Genomic DNA, 22,302 nt, shown 5'->3' with positions numbered 1-22,302 from the left:
TATAAGATTTTAAAGCATACACGTAATAAGATAAAATAATTATTAAATAAATTTGAAAGTAGAGACAAAATAATTGTCATAAACCCATTATTCATTTATTTTTTAATAATTATTCACACTGTTCTTAGCAAAAAAAAACAGCATTTAAAAGTTATCAATACATACAATAATTACTCTTGTATATTATTTATTTTTGATATAATAATAATAATAATAATAATAATAATAATAATAATAATAATAATAATAATAATAATAATAATAATAATAATAATAATAATAATAATAATAATAATAATAATAATAATAATAATAATAATAATAATAATAATAATAATAATAATTTAGATGTTACTAATAAAATAATTATAATAATATACACAATTAAAAAAAAGTATCGAGAAAGATATTCGATCAAGATAAATTTACAATTAATTCATGATTGGTAAAAACATTAACGTCATAATACATCATAATTATTTTTTTTTGTTTTTTTTTCTTTGTTTTTTACATAATTAATAAAAAGGAAAAATTACAATTTACATGACGTTATAAGTTCTTGATTAACCTTATAGCATTGAAGCACATTATTCAAATATATATATTTTTTTATTTACTTTATTTGGTTTCGTCACTGAAAGCCAAAACTTGAGAACCATTTATTTATTCATTTATTAACAGTAAGAAAAAACATTAACATTTTCATTAGCAAGCAATGTATATACTCATTAAGGTATATAGATAATGTAATTTTTAATTTCGAATATCTAAACGATTGGAAGGAAGTGAATATTATTATTATGCAATATTAATATTATATAATTACTAGTCCACTTCACTTAACAATCGCTCATTTATTTATTGTTATATTAATTTATGTATATTTATTTTGCATCGCATGATCATAAATAGCTGTTGGAAGAGCTACAACTCTTTTAAATGGTCTTTAAAATAATTACTCTGCTTTTTTTTTTGTTAATTATGAATATTTTAAATAATATTTAGTCAGTATCTGACAGTAAACATGATTTTTAAAAATGTCAGAGAACAAGCATTTAATTGATTTTTCATGTGGACGGGCTTGCATAGTGACGACTAGGTATTAATACAGCTAGTTAATACAATAGCTGTAGCTATTATATTAACTATTTAAAATGAAGCGAAATAAAATAAGTAATAATTTAAAAATAAAATAATTGATTTAAAATTTAAAAAAAGCATGGGCCTAAGCTGATACATAGATTTTTTTTCATAATTTTGATATAGAGTAACATGCGATAAAAAATAAAATATGAATTCGTAGCGAGGAATCAATTCATACTTTTTTTTTATTTTATAGATTAGTTTTTTTTCTTATTTTTAAATTTTTAAATTCTAATTTATGATTTTTAATTAGTCTAATGAAGACAAAAAATTTCACTGTGCTCTTCTTTCTTCTGTCATAAACTGATCGACGACTTTTTGCATCGATTCTCGAAGTTCATTGTTTCCAGCTATTTCTTCAGTTACAGGCACCGTTGATGATAATGATGAGGTCATTATTCGTGTCGTTCTCGTTATTCTGTAATTAAAATATTACATAGTTATAATCAAATCTGCTATAAATTTAAATGGAATCGAAATTAGTAAAAATAATTTTTATACCTTTCGTTGGTCACTGGGTCGATCTCTGTTGTAGTCGTTTCCGTATATGACGGTTCACTGTGTTGCAAAAAGTCAGATTCTGCAGATACATAAGAATAATTTGATAAATTTAAAAAATGAACTTCAAAAATATTATTAAAAAAAAAAAAATTTATTATTTAATAATTAATATTATTTTTTTAATTTGCACATTGCAATATAAATTAATAGTATATGAGAGTATATATATATATATATATATATATATATATATATATATATATATATATATATATATATATATATATATATATATATATATATATATATCGTTTTATTTTTCTATACGCTTAAATGTATTGTCGCATCAAATATATACGTTACTCTGTTATATAATTTTGGTAAGTTTACATCATGCCCAAACAAGGGATATAAAAAGACTAGACACATAATAAAAAAAATTCACAGCATTACTAAATTCTGGCAACATAAAATTTTACTGTTTTAGCTAATTATAATTATTATTTTTTTTATTACTTCTATTATTACTTTACTGTTAAATAAATTTTTTTAGCAATTAAATAATTATATTGATAAACTAATTGATTTAATTTTTTTCATACAATTTCAACAGAGATTGTTTTATTTTTATGTTTTTAAATGATTCATATTTTTATTATTTAAATTATTTGAGGGCCTCCAAAAAAACGAAATAACTTTTTGAAACATCATTACTTGATTATTGAGAAGAAAATACTGAATTGAATTTTTCATATTAGTTTTATTTAATTATTAAAAAAGAAAATACGGATTTATTAGTACTGTTAGACGAACAATCACGTTATTTTTAAAAATAAATAAAAGTAATTTTTAATTTATTATAAAAAAAAAAGATTATTAGTTTAGTTACTTAATATTTTAGTTAATGTTAGATTATTCGTTACAACTTTTTTTTTTAAATATTTAGACTATTAAATTACTTATAATTATAATGAGAAGCAATCATAATTAAATTACTCACGCTTACTTACTTTTTCATATAGATTGTAATTAAAATAAATAATTTAAACTAAAATCTATTTATGAAGATTCGTCTAACAATTCTAATGACTTTATAAATATATTTTTTTTAATTATAATTTTATAATTATTGTATTTGTTTGTGATTAACCATCGTAACACGAACGTTGGTCCCTCTAAACTTTAGCTTTATCTTGAGAATATATTTGTTCTCACAGGAACTACAAAGGATCGAGTGGTCTCGAAAGAGTTATGAGATTATAAAGACGAGATAAATAATTAGCATATAATCAAACTATTATTAACACTACACTATTATATACTATCGTGCAAAACAAACACTACAATTGGTTGTGATTATTATCTATTTAAAATTAATAAGTAAGTACAACATACGTTTGTAATATTTCAAAGCAAATAAAATTATAAAAAAGTGCAAAGTGTACTATGAATTATAGTTATAAATAAATATTTTTTTTTCATGCCTGTATAACACGTTAAATATTCATGCATTGTAGTTATTACATCAATAAAAATACTGAAAAAACTAAAGCTTGTATTTATTGGATTTATTTATAAATTATTCTACCATAATTTAATATTTTAAGTATAATCTCGTTTACCTAAGCTTGGAATTGTCATTTATTTTATAGATATATTTTTTATAATTTTTCATATGGTTTCCTGATTGGGATAATAAATTATTAAGTGTAATGTAATTATTAATTTAAAAAATAATTATCATTTGTCGTACCCAGATTGCCTTGGGTCATGACTTGAGAGGACACGTGAGAGTACTCGAGGTTCCATCAGGGCAAGATAAATTGCACATATGCCAATTAAAATAGCAGCAGCCACACTCATCCAACAAATCCAGTTGGTTCTATCACTAGTCTTGATCCTTTCAAGGTTGTTTGTGGTCCCTACAGGACAGCTTTTCACACTCTCGGCCAATTGTACCAAATTGCGCTCTGCTATTACCACGTTAATTATAATAGATATATTCTTACTAAATAATTATCTACTTGATAATTTAAATTTAAAACGATGTCATAAAATATATAATAAGAATCACGATATAACTCCGGATTTAAATGACAATTTTACATTTGACATAGAGTTTTAGTTGTCAGTATTGACTCTAATTTTCTTTTTATTAATGACAAACTGCATGAATGATTATAGTATTCCCAGTGAATTTTGATCGAGGATATTTAAGCAACTAGCCGTCAATAACTGCTTGATAAATCATATTTTAATACCTTGTAGAAATAAAATAAAATCACCTAGCAATAATGTAAAAAAAAAAATTCCTTTACAAGCTTTGTTTTTCCTTATAACCGTAGTAATGATAACAAAATTCAAGGTGCAATTCTACGTTTGAAACATGCAAGCCGTGCAAATTAAAATTATAATAATTATGCATTCAATTGTTTTGGTGAAAGAAACAAAAAAAAAAAAAAATAAGCAAATTAAAGGGGAGAAATAAGTAAAAAAAAAAAATAATAATAATAATAATAATAATGACAATAATATTTAGGGCAGCAGCGAATGAAGCTTTTAAAAATATAAATATATTTTTGCGGGTTTAAGGACGAGGAGCCTGGAGATGATCTGAAGGTGAGTCGTTTTAGCAGGATATTTACATCGCTTACTTAGAACTGTTAGCTGTGAGTGAGGTACCTTGGTCATCTTCCATAGGGGAGAGCTCTGCACCTTCATGCAATGCAACATCAGAGCCACTGGAGCTGCCAAGTGTTCGCCTCTTGCTCAATGAACGTCTTCTTGGTCGTGGTGAGCCCTCGCTATCGCTGTCACTTGGTAAGTCATGCCGAGAATCACTATTTTTAGTAAATCCAGCATCACATGAACCTGGTGAAGTGTCCAATGAGTATTGAGTTTCCCAATTATCATGATCATCACGAGATCTCGTTGATGATTCCCAGGAACTCTTGGTGCTGATTGATCTTACTTCTTTGACAATACTACCAGATGCACTTTCCTCGCTCATCCGATCTTCTTTAGACCTGGACGACGGTATTCTTTCATTTACGACAGTCTTTGAAGTTTTTACGGTATAGCTGCTGGCTTCAACGAGGTCTGGAAATTTATCAAAATCCATTGGAATGTTCTCCAGCTGAGATAATTCATTGGTACTTAATAGCTTCTTCATGCCATTTTTATCTACTCCAGAACTAACAACTGTTGTTATTGTTTTAGTATAAACTGTCTCTTCAGGTAATGTATAAGAGACTATGGACGGATTTTCTACACTAGAGTCTTGTATAGTTGCCACACTAGTTTCTGTTATAATTTTATCATTAATTATCTCCAATGGTTTTAGCTTTTCCATAGGAACAAGAATCATATTTGTTTGATTTGATTCTATTGAATCAAGAGTAGGCACTCGAAATTGATCAACAGGTAGTTCTTTGTTAATTAAAAAATTATTTGCTGGTATTTTACTTGGCTCTGGTATCTTGGATTTCGGGCTTCTTGAATTATGATGATGTTCGTTGAGTTCAAGAGTCATCTCAGTTTTGTTAATAGATGACTTGGCAGAGTGACGTGGGGCGGGAACAGGTTGCTTTGTCGGAGCAGAAGTAGTAACATGCCTCTCTACAGTCCCATCAATCTCAGCCGAATCATGCCCTGACCCATCCAAAAGGACACGGACAAGAACAGGAACAAGGGCATATATAAAGCACATTGATACACACTAAATAAATTTTAAACTTTCTAGCCCAGCTGTAAATATTAACTTTATACTTCCTCTTGTTAAATTGGCTTTTAAATAATTGTAAAAACAACTTTGTTATTTTTTTTAAATCACAATAAATAAGAAAGAAAAAATAGGGTCAGCTTTCATCAATCAATATCAAACAAAACTTTTTAATTGGTATCAACACTGAATGAATGATTTTTTTTTGTTTTTTGTTTTTTTATGAAAAAAGAAGATGAAACATTTATTGAATGGTGTTATGTCTAAATTGATTGAATGCACTTCATTGAAACTAATATATGTAAAGCTGTTATCTATAATTCTTATAACCTACATTATCTAAATCTAGTAATCTATTGTTAATATATAAAATAAATATTCACAAGTTGTAAAAAAACGGATATGTGCTATTAATAATAATTATTATTTTTAATAAATAGTTAGTTACATCAATGAAACGCATTCATAAAGTATTAGTTGTGTGGTAAAAGCGTCAGCAAGTGCTAACTATGGAAGATAAAGCTAAATATAACTGAGGGTACCAAAAGAGTAAAAATTACTCTAACGTACTGATCTCTTCCAGCTAGTTAAACTATTTAAGTTACCTATTTAAATATATAATAATTTGAAACAAAAATAAATGACGAATAAAATAGATAGATTTTTTGTTGTTAAACGTCTTTTTATTTAAACATTTAATTACCTGGCTTTCCCGCTGTGAAGGCCTGATCTGTAAGAAGTTGGGCACGTTTGGCAGCTTCCTCAGTTACATCTGAAATAAACCCACAAATATATATAAGTATTATCGTGATTCAATATTTAGTGAACATTTAAAGCAGTGATTTAAACAGTGGTGAATAAGGATGAAGTGATGATAAGTTCCCTGGCCATATTCATTTGGTTCGCATGCTTCGCTAGACCGTGGTTCTCCTGTTAATGAAATTTTTTAAAAATTACGTAACACGCGTCAAAAAAAATTTTTTTGTTTAATGTAGTTTTTTTCAACTTAGCTTCATTTCGAAATAAATATTTAAAAAATAGAGGTTTTACAATGAAGGAAAAATAATACAATGATAAAGAAAAAAAACGAAAAATTAATTGATTAATTGAATCGTGATACCACATGGACACCACAGTGCGGTGGTTGAAAAAGCTCTGCAAAATTAATATAATAACATAAAAAATAAATTATAAACCCCTGAAAACATGCATTAAACTCAAATATAAAAACGTCAAAAACTGGTTATAATTACTGTAACAGTAATTATAATTGTTAGAACTATAAAAAAATAAAATAGCAAATCAATTGGATTATATTACAGCAAAATATTATTTTTTCGGACAGTTTCATGGACAACTAGCCAGTCAATTGATCGATTCGAGCTGCAAAATGATAAACATTTTTCCTGTTGGAAATAAAGTTAAAAGAAAATAATTTTTTACATCATTTTGCAGTCAAAAATTTGCTGAGAGGCTAGTAATGTAGATTATAATGTTGTTTTAAGTATTATTATTGTTAGAATTTGATCACGCCATTAGCTTTTGACTAGATTTAATGGCAGATTACGGAGCATGATTCATTTTTTTTTATTGGACAATTATAAGTAGTTGCCTTTTCTACCCAACTCACGATGGTAGAACTTAAAAAAAAAGTTGTAATTAAATAAAAAAAATAAATCTTAATGAGTTAAAAAAGATATAAAAGCATTAAAAAAAATTCAACGGAAATTAGGTTTTTATGTTACACACAGCTGGTATGTAATATAATATATATGTATATATATTTTTGAAATATATATAACATATTCAATCATTTTTTTAAGATACCTTTAATGCTACTGTCACCGAGCTCGTCGGGGCTGGGTGGCGGGGTCGCCGCTGCCGTCCGCACAGACTTTGTTACGACTGTGGTGACGGATTGTACTGCGCGAGGCTCGAGGTGCCCTAATTTATTTAAATCTCCATCATATTCATCAAGTCTTTCCGTTGATGATGTTTTTTCCTGAATTCTAACTACCCTAACTTCTTTAACCACTTCTTTCGTTGTACTATTAATTTTTTGTGGAATGCGCGAGACAGACTTAACTCTCATGTCTGAATGATCCTGTGGAATTTTTGTTTTATCTATAGATTTTTCTAATGAACTAAATGTCTCTAACTTAGCTTCTGAATCGGTCGCTTCAACAGATTTAGAATCGGTCTCGCGGAGCGGGGAAGATACGTCATAACTGCCAGATAAATGCGAGTCTTTTGAATCAATTTTTGTGTCCTCCCAGAATTTTCCCGTTGCATCTTTAATGTTATCAGCAACGTGATCAACTTCTTTAACTATTTTGTGTGATGCACTCTTTGCACCTTTTACAATACTTGAAATAACACCCTTTGGTTTACCTTTGCTTTTAGATTTTTCTAGAGGAGTTCCATGCTCTAAAGTACTACGAGCGGAATCCAACTCCGATGCAGTGTCTCTATCAGAAATAGTGAGATTTCGATCTACAGGCAATGATGATTTTATTGGAGATTTTGGATGGTAAAGTGAAGTACCTACGTCGTCGTGAACAGTTCGCTCAAGATCTAAATACATTTGCTGTCGCAAATGTTCCTCATCATCGAAAGGATCTGCTACAGCTTTATTACGTACTACTTTTTCAGTTTTTGCTGATTCCTCAGCTTCCCGTCGAGCACTTTCTTCCTCTTCTTTAGCTTCTTCTTTGGTTTCATCCCAAAATTCCTTTACTTCATCTGTTACTTCTTCAACTGCGTGTTTTGCACCCTTGATTATGCCAGAAAAAAAGCCACCACTTTTGTCTTTAGCTTTTTTTGTTTCTTTTTCAATATCATCTACATCCTTTTCTCCGTCCTGCGTCATAGATCCTTTTAACTTATCAGCTTCTTTCTTTGTTTTCTGTATTACGTCTTCGGCTGAAGGAACAGCAAAATCTTTACCTTTTTTGACTTTTTGTTCTGTTTCTACTGATAATTCTTTTGCATCAACTTTTATATTTTCAGCTGCATGTTTAGAGCTTTTCAAAATACCAAAGAACATACCACTACTTTTATCTTTAATATTCTTAGCTTCTTGTTCTACTTTATCTTTCGTTTTTTCAGCAGAATCAGCTATAGATTCTGATGCTTCAATAACTTTACCTTTTATGAGCTTAGCATCTTCTTTTATTTCGTTGTCAACGATATCTTTTGTTTGATTTACATCATCATTAATCTTCATAGCAGCGCTCTTAGTTGCCTTTGTTGTTTTTTCAGCATCTTTGACAATTTTTTCTGCAGTAACTTTTACAGCTTCTACTACAACATCTTTGCCAGCGGTCAATTTCTTTTTTGCTTCATCTTCCATAGATTTAGCGTCACCAGCAATACCTTTTACTGTCTCTGACACTTTGTCTTTGACTGCTGCAGCATCAGCGGTAGCAGTATCCTGAGCATCATTGACTAGTTTCACCGCCTCTTCAGCAGCATGCTTGGCTCGGTCTTCTTCCATTTTTGCTTCTTCTTTCGTTTCATCCCAAAATTCCTTAACGTCTTCAGTTACTTCATCAACTGCGTGTTTAGCTCCTTTGATAATACCAAAGAAGAAACTTATACCTTTATCTTTAGTCTTTTTAGATTCCTTTTCCAATTGTTTTTGTGTAGATTCTGCTGAATCTTCTAATGCCTTTGTATCTGTTGTAGCTTCTTCGATGGGTATGTCTTTTTTATCTTTTACTTGACCCTTCACATCTTTCACAGTTTTTCCCACAGTCTCGAGAGTTTTTGATGCTATTTTACTTGTTTCAACTTGCGCACCGTGAATATCATCTTTCACACTTTGTGCAAGATCTTCAGCAACTTTTTCAAGTCGAGCCTTTTCTTCTGAAGATTCACGTTGAGCGTCAATCAATAAGCCTTCGGTATCACTGTGTTCTTGATCTGCACTATGTTTACCGCTTTTTAATATACCAAAAAACATACCACTAGTCTTATCCTTAGCTTCTTTTTCTGCTTTTTCTTTTGCCACCGCAGCACTATCGACAACTGCTTCGGCAGCACTACTCACTCTATCTTGTACACGGGTTGCATTTTCGTTTATTTCTTTCACAGCAGCTTCTTTAATTTCGGCAATTGCCTCAGATGCTTTTATTGTAGTTTCAGAGACTTTATCTCCCGTAGTCTTTGCAGCATCAGACAAGACTTCTCTGCCTGCCACGAGTTTATCATGTGCTTTATCTTTAACTTCTTTTAAGCTGTCGGTGATTTTCTCGACATCGTCTTCCATTTTTTTAGCCACGTCTTTCGCAGTTTGTGTCGTTTTTTCTGTAGCGCCAGATATAACTTCAGTAGTCTTTTTCATTGCTTTAGCAGCTTCTTCTTTTCCAGCAACAATATTATCGTGAACTTTGTCCTTAGCTTTCTCTATCGATTTGGCAGCGTCTGCAGCAGCGCGTTTGGCCTTTTCTTCCTCATCTTCAGCCTCTTTTTTAGTTTCATCGACGAACTCCTTAACGTCTCCAGCAACTTCATCAGCGGCATGCTTCACACCTTTGAATATTCCAGAAAAAAACCCTTTACCCTTGTCTTTGGCTTTTTTAGCTTCTTTCTCCGCTTTATCTTTAGCCACCAGGGCACTATCAACTACTACTTCAGCTGCACTACTCACTTTGTCTTTTACACGGTTTGCATCTTTGTTTATGTCTTTCACAGCAGCTTCTTTAATTTCGGCAATTGCCTCAGATGCTTTTATTGTAGTTTCAGAGACTTCATCTCCCGTAGTCTTTGCAGCATCAGACAAGACTTCTCTGCCTGCCACGAGTTTATCATGTGCTTTATCTTTAACTTCTTTTAAGCTGTCAGTAATTTTCTCGACATCGTCTTCCATTTTTTTAGCCACGTCTTTCGCAGTTTGTGTCGTTTTTTCTGTAGCGCCAGATATAACTTCAGTAGTCTTTTTCATTGTTTCAGTAGCTACTTCTATACCCACAACGATATCATCATGGACGTTGTCCTTAGCTTTCTCTACTGATTTTGCAGCATCTGCAGCAGCACGTTTAGCCTTTTCTTCTTTATCTTCGGCCGCTTTTTTGGATTCGTCGGCGAACTCCTCAACATCATCAACAACTTCATCAGCGACATGCTTCACACCTTTGAATATTCCCAAAAAGAACCCTTTGCCTTTGTCTTTGGCTTTTTTAGCTTCTATCTCCACTTTATCTTTTTTCACCGCAGCACTATCAATTGTTGCTTCAACTGCACTGCTTGCTGTCTCCTTTACACGGTTTGCATCGTCGATTATATCTTTTGCGACAGCATCTTTAGTTTTTGTAATTGCCTCCGAGGTTTTACTTGCAGTTTCATAAACTTTATCTCCCGTAGTCTGTGCAACATCATATACGACTTCTTTGCCTGCTACGAGTTTATCATATACTTTATCATTAACTTCTTTCACGCTATCCGTAATTTTCTCGACATCATCTTCCATTTCTTTAGCCACGTCTTTCGCAGTTTCTGTCGTTTTTTCTGTAACACCAGACATTACTTCAGTGTTTTTTTTCGTTGCTTCAGCAGTTGCTTCTATTCTAGCAACGATATCACCATGAACTTTGTCCTTAGCTTTTTCTACTGATTTTGCAGCATCTGCAGCAGCACGTTTAACCTTGTCTTCTTCATCTTCGGCCGCTTTTTTGGATTCGTCGACGTACTCCTCAACATCATTAACGACTTCATCAGCGGCATGCTTTACACCTTTAAATATCCCAGAAAAGAATCCTTTACCTCTTTCTTTGACCTTTTTAGCTTCTTTCTCCGCTTTATCTTTTACCACCGCAGCACTATCAACTGTTGCTTCAACTGCACTGCTTGCTCTATCTTTTACACGGTTTGCATCTTCTTTCATTTCTTTTGCAACAGTTCCTTTAGATTCTGTGATTGCCTCAGAAGTTTTAATTGCAGTGCTAGAAATTTTTTCTCCCGCAGTCTTGGCAGCATCAGATAAAACGTCTTTATCTACCACGAGTTTATCATGTGCTTTATCCTTAACTTCTTTTAAGCTGTCAGTTATTTTCTCGACATTGTCTCCGATTTGTTTAGCTGCGTCTTTCGCAGTTTGTGATGCTTTTTCTGCAGCGCCTGACATTACTTCAGTAGTTTTTTGCATTGCTTTAGTAGCTTCTTCTTTTCCAGCAACAATATCATCATGAACTTTGTCCTTAGCTATTACTATTGATTTTGCAGCATCTGCAGTAGTGCGTTTGGCCTTTTCTTCCTCATCTTCGGCCTCTTTTTTGGTTTCATCGACGAACTCCTTAACGTCATCAACAGCTTCATCAGCGGCATGCTTCACACCTTTGAATAATCCCGAAAAGAACCCTTTGCCTTTCTCTTTAGCTTTTTTGGCTTCTTTCTCTGCTTTATCTTTTGCCACCGCCGCACTATCATCAACTGCTTCAGCAGCACCACTAACTTTATCGTTAATGATTTTCACGTCTTCTTTCATTTTTTTCGCAACAGATTCTTTAGTTTCGACAATTGCCTCAGAAGCTATAATTTTAGTTTCAAAGACTTTATCTCCCGTAGCTTTTGCAACATCAGACAAGATTTCTTTGCTTGCCACAAGTTTATCATGAGCTTTATCCTCAACTTCTTTCACGCTGTCAGTATTTTTTTCAACATCATCTCCCATTTTTTTAACCTCAGCCTTTGCAGATCGTGACGTTTTTTCTGTAGCGCCAGATATAACTTTAGTAGTTTTTTTCATTGCTTTAGCAGCTTCTTCTTTTCCAGCAACAATATCATCATGAACTTTGTCCTTAGCTTTTACTATTGATTTTGCAGCATCTGCAGTAGCACGTTTGGCCTTTTCTTCCTCATCTTCGGCTTCTTTTTTGGTTTCATCAACGAACTCCTTAACGTCATCAACAGCTTCATCAGCGGCATGCTTCACACCTTTGAATATTCCCGAAAAGAACCCTTTGCCTTTCTCTTTGGCTTTTTTGGCTTCTTTCTCTGCTTTATCTTTAGCCACCATAGCACCATCAACAACTGTTTCGGCTGCACCACTAACTTGATCGTTAATAATTTTCGCGTCTTCTTTAAATTCTTTTGCAACAGCGTCTTTAGTTTCGGAAATTGCCTCAGATGCTTTTCTTGTAGTTTCAGAGACTTTGTCTCCCGTAGTCTTTGCAGCATCAGACAAGATTTCTTTGCTTGCCACAAGTTTATCATGAGCTTTATCCTCAACTTCTTTCACGCTGTCAGTATTTTTTTCAACATCATCTCCCATTTTTTTTACCTCAGCCTTTGCAGATCGTGACGTTTTTTCTGTAGCGCCAGATATAACTTTAGTAGTTTTTTTCATTGCTTTAGCAGCTTCTTCTTTTCCAGCAACAATATCATCATGAACTTTGTCCTTAGCTTTTACTTTTGATTTTGCAGCATCTGCAGCAGCGCGTTTGGCCTTTTCTTCCTCATCTTCGGCTTCTTTTTTGGTTTCATCAACGAACTCCTTAACGTCATCAACAGCATCATCAGCGGCATGCTTCACACCTTTGAATATTCCCGAAAAGAACCCTTTGCCTTTCTCTTTGGCTTTTTTGGCTTCTTTCTCTGCTTTATCTTTAGCCACCATAGCACCATCAACGACTGTTTCGGCTGCACCACTAACTTGATCGTTCATAATTTTCGCGTCTTCTTTAAATTCTTTTGCAACAGCGTCTTTAGATTCGGAAATTGCCTCAGATGCTTTTCTTGTAGTTTCAGAGACTTTATCTCCCGTAGTCTTTGCAGCATCAGACAAGATTTCTTTGCCTGCCACGAGTTTATCATGTGCTTTATCTTTAACTTCTTTTAAGCTGTCAGTTGTTTTCTCGAAATTGTCTCCGATTTGTTCAGCTGCGTCTTTTGCAGTTTGTGATGTTATTTCTGCAGCGCCTGACATTACTTCAGTAGTTTTTTTCATTGCTTTAGTAGCTTCTTCTTTTCCAGCAACAATATCATCATGAACTTTGTCCTTAGCTTTCACTATTGATTTTGCAGCATTTTCAGCAGCGCGTTTGGCCTTTTCTTCCTCATCTTCGGCCTCTTTTTTGGTTTCATCGACGAACTCCTTAACGTCATCAACAGCTTCATCAGCGGCATGCTTCACACCTTTGAATATTCCCGAAAAGAACCCTTTGCCTTTCTCTTTGGCTTTTTTGGCTTCTTTCTCTGCTTTATCTTTAGCCACCATAGCACCATCAACGACTGATTCGGCTGCACCACTAACTTGATCGTTCATAATTTTCGCGTCTTCTTTAAATTCTTTTGCAACAGCGTCTTTAATTTCGGAAATTGCCTCAGATGCTTTTCTTGTAGTTTCAGAGACTTTATCTCCTGTAGTCTTTGCAGCATCAGACATGATTTCTTTGCCTGCCACGAGTTTATCATGTGCTTTATCTTTAACTTCTTTTAAGCTGTCAGTAATTTTCTCGACATCGTCTTCCATTTTTTGAGCCACGTCTTTCGCAGTTTGTGTCGTTTTTTCTGTAGCGCCAGATATAACTTTAGTAGTTTTTTTCATTGCTTTAGCAGCTTCTTTTTCTCCAGCAACAATATCATCATGAACTTTGTCCTTAGCTTTCTCTACTGATTTTGCAGCATCTGCAGCAGCGCGTTTGGCCTTTTCTTCCTCATCTTCGGCCTCTTTTTTGGTTTCATCGACGAACTCCTTAACGTCATCAACAGCTTCATCAGCGGCATGCTTCACACCTTTAAATATTCCAGAAAAGAACCCTTTACCCTTGTCTTTGGCTTTTTTATCTTCTTTCTCCGCTTTATCTTTAGCCAGTGCGGCACTATCAACTACTATTTCAGCTGCACTACTCACTTTATCTTTTACACGGTTTGCATCTTTTTTTATTTCTTTTGCGACGGCGTCTTTAGTTTCTGTAATTGCCTCCGAAGTTTTACTTGTGGTTTCAGAAACTTTATTTGCAGTAGTCTTTGCAGCATCAGACAAGACTTCTTTGCCTGCCACGAGTTTATCATCTGCTTTATCTTTAACTTCTTTCACGCTGTCAGTAATTTTCTCGACATCGTCTCCCACTTTTTTAGCCAGGTCTTTCACCGTTTGTGATGTTTTTTCTGAAGCGCCAGATGTAACTTCAGTAGTCTCTATTGCTTTAGTAGCCGATTGTTTTCCAGCAACAATATCATCGTGGACTTTGTCCTTGGCTTTCCCTATTGATTCGACAGCTTCTGCAGCATTGCGTTTAGCTTTGTCTTCTTCATCTTCGGCCGCTTTTTTGGATTCGTCGACGAACTCCTCAACATCATTAACAACTTCATCAGCGACATGCTTTACACCTTTAAATATCCCAGAAAAGAATCCTTTACCTCTTTCTTTGACCTTTTTAGCTTCTTTCTCCACTTTATCTTTTGTCACCGCAGCACTATCAACTGTTGCTTCAACTGCACTGCTTACTGTATCCTTTAAACGTTTTGCATCTTCTTTCATTTCTTTTGCAACAGTGCCTTTAGATTCTGTGATTGCCTCCGAAGTTTCAATTGCAGTGCTAGAAATTTTTTCTCCCGCAGTCTTGGCAGCATCAGATAAAACGTCTTTATCTACCACGAGTTTATCATGTGCTTTATCCTTAACTTCTCTCGCACTGTCAGTTATTTTCTCGACATTGTCTCCGATTTGTTTAGCTGCGTCTTTTGCAGTTTGTGATGTTTTTTCTGCAGCGCCTGACATTACTTCAGTAGTTTTTTGCATTGCTTCAGTAGCTGCTTCTTTTCCAACAACGATATTATCGTGAACTTTGTCCTTAGCTTTCTCTATCGATTTGGCAGCGTCTGCAGCAGCGCGTTTGGCCTTTTTTTCCTCATCTTCAGCTTCTTTTATAGTTTCATCGACGAACTCCTTAACGTCTCCAGCAACTTCATCAGCGGCATGCTTCACACCTTTGAATATTCCAGAAAAAAACCCTTTACCCTTGTCTTTGGCTTTTTTAGCTTCTTTTTCCACTTTATCTTTAGCCACCAGGGCACTATCAACTACTACTTCAGCTGTACTACTCACTTTATCTTTTACACGGTTTGCATCTTCTTTTATTTCTTTTGCGACGGCGTCTTTAGTTTCTGTAATTGCCTCCGAAGTTTTACTTGTGGTTTCAGAAACTTTATTTGCAGTAGTCTTTGCAGCATCAGACAAGACTTCTCTGCCTGCCACGAGTTTATCATGTGCTTTATCTTCAACTTCTTTCACGCTGTCAGTAATTTTCTCGACATTGTCTCCCATTTTTTTAGCCACGTCTTTCGCAGTTTGTGTCGTTTTTTCTGTAGCGCCAGATATAACTTCAGTAGTCTTTTTCATTGCTTTAGCAGCTTCTTCTTTTCCAGCAACAATATCATCATGAACTTTGTCCTTAGCTTTCTCTACTGATTTTGCAGCATCTGCAGCAGCGCGTTTGGCCTTTTCTTCCTCATCTTCGGCCTCTTTTTTGGTTTCATCGACGAACTCCTTAACGTCATCAACAGCTTCATCAGCGGCATGCTTCACACCTTTGAATATTCCCGAAAAGAACCCTTTGCCTTTCTCTTTGGCTTTTTTGGCTTCTTTCTCTGCTTTATCTTTAGCCACCATAGCACCATCAACAACTGTTTCGGCTGCACCACTAACTTGATCGTTAATAATTTTCGCGTCTTCTTTAAATTCTTTTGCAACAGCGTTTTTAGTTTCGGAAATTGCCTTAGATGCTTTTATTGCAGTTTCAGAAACTTTATCTCCCGTAGTCTTTGCAGCATCAGATGCAACTTCGTCTCCTGCTACAAGTTTGTCATGTGCTTTATCTTTCACTTCTTTTACGCTATCAGCTGCTTTTTTAATTTCTTGAGTTAATTTTTTTACTACTTTGTCTTTTTCAGTCTGGACCTTAGAAGTTGTTCGATCTTTCGCATCCTTTACGAATTTTCTAGCACTTTTAGCTGTTCTAATTTCTCGCTCTTTTTCCTTTGCAGCTACTTCTTTAGTATGAGCTAAGAATTCCTGAACATTATCTGCAATATCGTTCGATGTATGTTTTGCACCTTTGAAAATACCTGAGGAGAAATCTGTACCTTCATCTTTTCCTTTTATGATTTCTTCTTCTGCTCTATCTTCGGCCGCTGCAATGTTATCAGCAACTTCTTCAGCTGCATGACTAACTTCGTCACAAACAATTTTGGCATCGTCTTTAATGTTATTGACGACGTCATCTTCAACTTTTCCAATACTATCAGTAGTTTTTTTAGCAGTATCTTCGATATCATCGGATATTTGGACTGCCATATTAGTGATATTGTTTTTGGTCATTTCAACAGCGTCTTTTCCTGCTGTTAATTTGTTATGTGTTCTGTCTTTGAATTTGTCTGTAGTATCGGCCACTTGTTCAGTTATGTTACGTGCTTCATCTCTTATGTCACTTACCAATTTGTTTTTAGTATCTTTGACAGTTGTAGTAGCTTTTTCGACAGCTCGCTGTCCTCGTTCTCCTTTTTCCTCAGCTTCTATTTTAGTTTCGTGTGTCAATTCATTCATATCTTTTGCTACTTCATCAGTTCCATTCTTAACTCCTTTAAATATACCAGAAAAGAACCCTTTGCCTTTACCTTTCTTAACTTCTTTCTCTACTTCATCGCTAGAAATTTTCTCACTGAGGACAGCAGAGTCTGCGGCACTGAAAAGTTTTTCTTTAATGAGTTTTGCATCGTCTTCAATTTCTTTCTTTACTGCTACTTCAGTGTCTTTAATAGCTTTAGATGTTTTAGCCCCTGCTTCTGAAATTTTCGCATCAACTGTCTTTGTAGTACCACTAATTTGTTCCTCAGTTAATTTAACTGTATCAGAAACTGCATCTTCTCTAGCTATTAACTGTTTATGAGCTTTATCCTTTGCATCGTCTACGACACTTACAACTTTTGCTAAATTTTCCGCAACTTTCTCTTCAACTTTCTGTTTTTCTTTCTTAACATCAGATACTATTTTATCTTTTGTATCTTCAGCAGTTATGGCAACTTCTTCGGCAGCTCGCCGTGCTCGTTCTTCTTCTTCTTCAGCGTCTTTTTTCGTTTCATAAACGAATTCCTGAAGATCCTCAGCTACTTCATCAGCAGCGTGCTTTATACCTTTGAAAATTCCTGAGAAAAATCCTTTTCCTTTTTCTTTAGCTATTTTTGCTTCATTTTCAGCTTCTTCTTTGGTTGTTTTTACACTACCCACAACAGGTTTAGTTGCTTCACTTATTTTATCTGTAACAAGTTTTGTATCTTTTTCCATTTCTTGTACAAGTCTATCTTTTGCCTGGTCTATACTGTCACCGATGTTATTAGCACTATCTTTAGCAGTTTCTGACGTTTTAGTGGCTACTTCAGGAATATTTATATTCGTTGTTTTTACGGTGTTAATAATGGTGTATTCAGTTGCCTTCGCTTCTTTTTCAACTATATCTTTGGATTTTTCCAACTCTGCTGTTCCAACAACTTTACTTTTTCTGAGCTTAACATCTTGTTTGATTGCTTTGTCGACGATATATCTTGTTTTCTTAACATCATCACTGACTTTTTTGGCTGCACCTTTAGTTACCTTTCCAATTTTTTCAACATCTTTGACAGCTTTCTCTTGAGTTACTTTCACTGCTCCTACCGCAGTGTTTTTTCCAGCTGTCATTTTCTTTTTTGCCTGATTTGTCGCCGCTGTAGTATCATCTACAACAACTTTTGCTGTCTCAGATACTTTACCAATTGTTTTATCTTTAACTTTAGCGGCTTCAGTCGTCATTTTATCTTGAGCATCTTTAGATGCTTTTGTGGCCTCTTCAGCAGCAAGTTTAGCTTGTTTCTCATCCAACTTTGCTTCTTCCTTCGTCTCATCCCAGAATTCTTTAACATCTTCAGAAACTTCATCTGCTGCATGTTTAGCTCCCTTAATTATACCGGTTACAAAGCCTGTACCTTTTTCTTTAGCTTTCTTAGAGTCCTTTTCAACTTGTTTCTTTAAGGTTCTCCCAGAATCCACGACCGCTTTCGCATCTTTTTTAGCACCTTTAGCAACTGCTGCTTTATTTGCTTTTATTTTATCGTCTGCTGAATTTACAACATTAACCGCAACAGTTTTAATCTTTTGTTTAGTTTCTTTAATATTACCTTTCACTGATATCACGTCTTTAGCTACTTCATCTTTACTCTCTTTTGCTTTTTCTAGTTCCTTGTTCTTCAATTTTTCAATATCCGTAGATACTTTGTCTTTTGATTCTTTCGCATCTTTAGCAGTTTTCTCTATAGCACGCTTAGCTTTTTCTTCTTCCTCTTTTGTTTCATCCCAAAATTCTTTAACTTCTTCGGTGACTTCATCAACGGCATGTTTAGCACCTTTAAATATTCCTGTTAAAAAGCTATCTTTCTCACCGTCCTTCTTATTTTTAAATTCATCAACATCTTTTTCTGTAATATTTTTGTCCTTATCTTCAATGATTTCTTTCTCTTCTTTGTCATTTTCACTCATTGGAGCAGACGGATAAGGATACTCTTCCATAATAGCTGATATATTTCTGGTATCATCCAAAAATTTCGATGTTGCAATTCTTATTTCTTCATCTCCACTGTCAAAAGACACATCAGTTGATGAACTTTTTTCTCTCGATTTACTTCGTCGTTTTAAAGTATTCTTAGGGCTTCTAAATATTCCAAATATTCCGCCTTTATCTGAATCTTTTTTTGAATCTGAAGCATCAGAAGCAGGTGAAAGAATAGGAACGTCTAGTACTTCAACAGCGACAACATCTTTTTCAGTTTTAATGGTATCTTTGAGAGATTTCCTTGGCGTGTCAAATTCTCCAGTACGTTCAGCAGTTTTTCGTGTATCTTCTAAAAATTTTGATGTTGTTTGTCTAAGTTCTTCATCTCCACTGTCAAATGAGGGTTCTTTGGAGCTACTCCGATCTCTTGAACGAGTTTTATTCTTTAACTTTGGACTTTTAAATATTCCAAAGAAACCACTTCCCTTCGGTTTTACTTCGTCAGTGAAGTCTTCAAAATCTCTTGATATTCTCTTTTCAGCTTTTTCTAATTTACCTGTTGCTGCATCACTAGTAGAAACAGTTTGTTTCATTTCTGAAAATTTTGGAGTATTCCCATTACTACCTTTAGTATCGTCTACAATTTTTGTTGTAGTTACCGTTGTAGTTGTGATAGTTGAAGTCTTCAGAGGAGATTTTTTAATATCATAAGAAGTGCGTTTTAACTTATCCAAGGGTACATCTGAATCGTCTGTTATAGAAACGAATTTTTCAACTTTTTCAATTTGATCTTCGGGCATGACTTTTGAACTAAGAGGATGAAATAGTTTATCTGCAGTTTTACGCGTGTCATCCAAAAAAGTCTTAGTAGCAATTCTTAATTCTTCATCTCCGCGATCAAAAGATGTTTCTTTTATATCTCTATCTTTTGATCTACTTCGTCTCTTCTCCTTTGATTTCGGACTACGGAAAATACCAAAGAAACCCCCTGATTTCTCTTTTGCTTCATCAACGACATCTTCAACATCTGTTTTCACCTCACTAGCAACTTGTTTTGTTTCTTTTGTGATTGCTTTTTCGCTAGACGTAGTAGATTGTTCAGTGTCATCAATATAATGCTTCATTTTATCGTCTAGTGATTTAATACCTCCACTCAAACGTTTCAAATCAGCGTCAATAGCTTTACCACTGTCTTCAATACTTAGTTTCATAGTTTCAATGTCATCAACAACTTTTTTATTTCGTCGTAACGCTGAATCTACTTCATCTTTTGGTCTATCTTTCATACCATTAGCGGATGTTTTAATATCTTCATCGACTTTTTCTTTCAGATTTTTAACTTCTTTCTTTGCTTTTTCTTCAGTAGTTTCGAGAGTTTTCTTACCATCATAAACAGCAGAATCTACATCACTCTCGATTTTTTTTGAAATTTTGAAGAGATTTGTAAAAAACCCATGTTTTTCTTTACCATCTTCAGGTTCTTCTGAAATTTCTCTAGAGTCTCGTTTTCTCTCTGAAGATTTTTCAGTATCCAATTTTTTTGATTGACGTTTGTCGGATACATGTTGTTCAAGTACAAAAGCCTCAGCACTTCTTCTTGAATCATATAGAAAATCTGCAGTAGCCCAAATTGGATCACGATTTGGCTCGTTCTCTGGTAATTTTGGAGGACAAATAGCAATATAGGTTGCAGGATCAAAAGCAGGATAAGACGGTGATTCTTTAATTGATTCAGCAACTTTTCGAGTATCATTCAAAAATTCTTTAGTTACTGTTATTATTTCTTCATCACCGCTATCAAAAGACTGATCTTTAGAATCCTTAGACTTTCCTTTCTTCAATTTTGGTCCCTTAAAAATGCCAGAAAATATTCCACTTTTTTCTTTTTTCTTACTATCGTCTTTAGTGTTATCTGGTTGATTATAAACATCTTCATAAACAGATTTTCTTGAATCTTCATTAATCTTCTTGGTTTCTTTATCAGTCTCATCTTTTTCACTATCCACTGTAACTTTATACTTTTGTTTTGTAGATTTATCAGCAATTTCTTTATCTTCTTTAGATAATTTTTCCTTTGCACTTGTACTTATGTCATCAGCCGGCATCGTGACAGAGTCAACGACGACTCTGGTGATGCTTTTGGCTTGTTCCGTCGCACGATCGGTTGGAACGTTTGTGTCAAACGCAACCGTCTGCACTTCCGGCGCGGTAGTTGTCACTTTAGTTGTAACAATTTTTTCCTCGATTACCGGACCACTTGTAACAGTTGTCTTCGTCACAACAACTTTTCTTGATTCCTCAGATGGTGATTGCGTAAAATTTAATCCTATAATAGGATCATCAGCACCAAAGAAAGATGATTGTCCGGGAGATACTTCACGCACTGTTGTTGTTTTAGTAAATAATCCAAAACCTGGATCACCTTTTGTTGTTGTCACGATAGTTTTTGAAATAACTTTACCCTTTGTACGAGGATCATCAATTTCTTTATGTTTTATTTCTTTTGTAATTAATGGCTCGACAGATTCTTCCCCACGAGTTACGACCTCTTTAACTACTATACCTTCAATACCGCGTACTAATTTATCATCATCATGAATGCCTACTGCACCTCCCGCCTCTTTACCCCCTTCTCGATAAACCCCCGACAACCCCTCCATCATTAATTTCTCCTTCTCTTTCTCAGCGTCTTGTATAACACCTGTTAATTAAGTTATAACATTTTAGGCATATCTAAAAACGTAAGAAAAATTATAGACAATTTTCAATTATTTTGTTTTAGATTTTTCTTTTTTGTTTTAATTTTTTAAGTTGCGCATTTGTTATTGTATTATTTTAAATTATTGTTTAGTCAAAGCTGCGATCGCCGAATATTTTATTTATTTATACTTTTATTGTAATTATTAATTTTACTTCATCATTTATTAATTACGATAGAGACGAGGGATTAAACAACTTTTTATGTGCTTTATGTGAGTACGTGTTTGTGCTGTGGAGCAGCTATCCCCTTACATTATTTTTATTTCAAACATATAAATAAGTAATCTTTTCTTATTTATACGTTAATATATGACTGACATTGTCATTATATTGCCCTACATTTACTCAATCTACTCAATGCTTAATTTACATTACGCTAATGTAAGAAGATAATTTGACAGTATGTTATCATTGCTCTACTTGATTATTGCAGGTCTTTTACATTATAAAATGTAAAATATGATCTTGCGTTGGTTTCAAATAATTTCCATACATAAAAAATAAAAAAAATAAAAAATTCACTATTATTATTAAAACTATTGACAAATCTAGTTAGTAATATTTTATTTTTATGTCTCTATTTTTTAGTTATTATTGAATACAATAGAACCTATAATGAGATATGTGTCCTTATGATAAATAAAAATCAATAACAAA

General features: G+C 33.6%; 1 protein-coding gene across 16 annotated transcripts in view; it reads right to left on the bottom strand.

Moving 5' to 3' along the window:
* Nucleotides 1-648: 648 nt before the first annotated feature.
* LOC130675416 (ankyrin-3-like) overlaps nucleotides 649-22,302 on the bottom strand; it is a 79,973-nt gene continuing 58,319 nt past the window's right edge. For 7 of the 16 annotated variants that reach the window (XM_057481095.1, XM_057481089.1, XM_057481092.1 and 4 more), the window contains 5 exons: nucleotides 7,193-21,586; nucleotides 6,069-6,137; nucleotides 4,327-5,295; nucleotides 3,398-3,617; nucleotides 1,645-1,723 (listed from right to left, as the gene is read on the bottom strand). In XM_057481095.1, the coding sequence (XP_057337078.1) occupies nucleotides 1,717-1,723; nucleotides 3,398-3,617; nucleotides 4,327-5,295; nucleotides 6,069-6,137; nucleotides 7,193-21,586 (15,659 nt within the window). In that variant the 3' untranslated portion in view covers nucleotides 1,645-1,716. Of the gene's footprint in view, nucleotides 1,562-1,644; nucleotides 1,724-3,397; nucleotides 3,618-4,326; nucleotides 5,296-6,068; nucleotides 6,138-7,192; nucleotides 21,587-22,302 lie in introns of those variants that run through there. The other 9 variants (XM_057481090.1, XM_057481091.1, XM_057481097.1 and 6 more) reach the window with 9 other exon arrangements.

This window comes from Microplitis mediator, chromosome 10, assembly GCF_029852145.1.
Source record: "Microplitis mediator isolate UGA2020A chromosome 10, iyMicMedi2.1, whole genome shotgun sequence".
Taxonomy (NCBI): Eukaryota; Metazoa; Arthropoda; class Insecta; order Hymenoptera; family Braconidae; genus Microplitis; species Microplitis mediator.
Note: the sequence above shows the minus strand (reverse complement) of the source record. Positions and strands in the feature narration are given on the sequence as shown.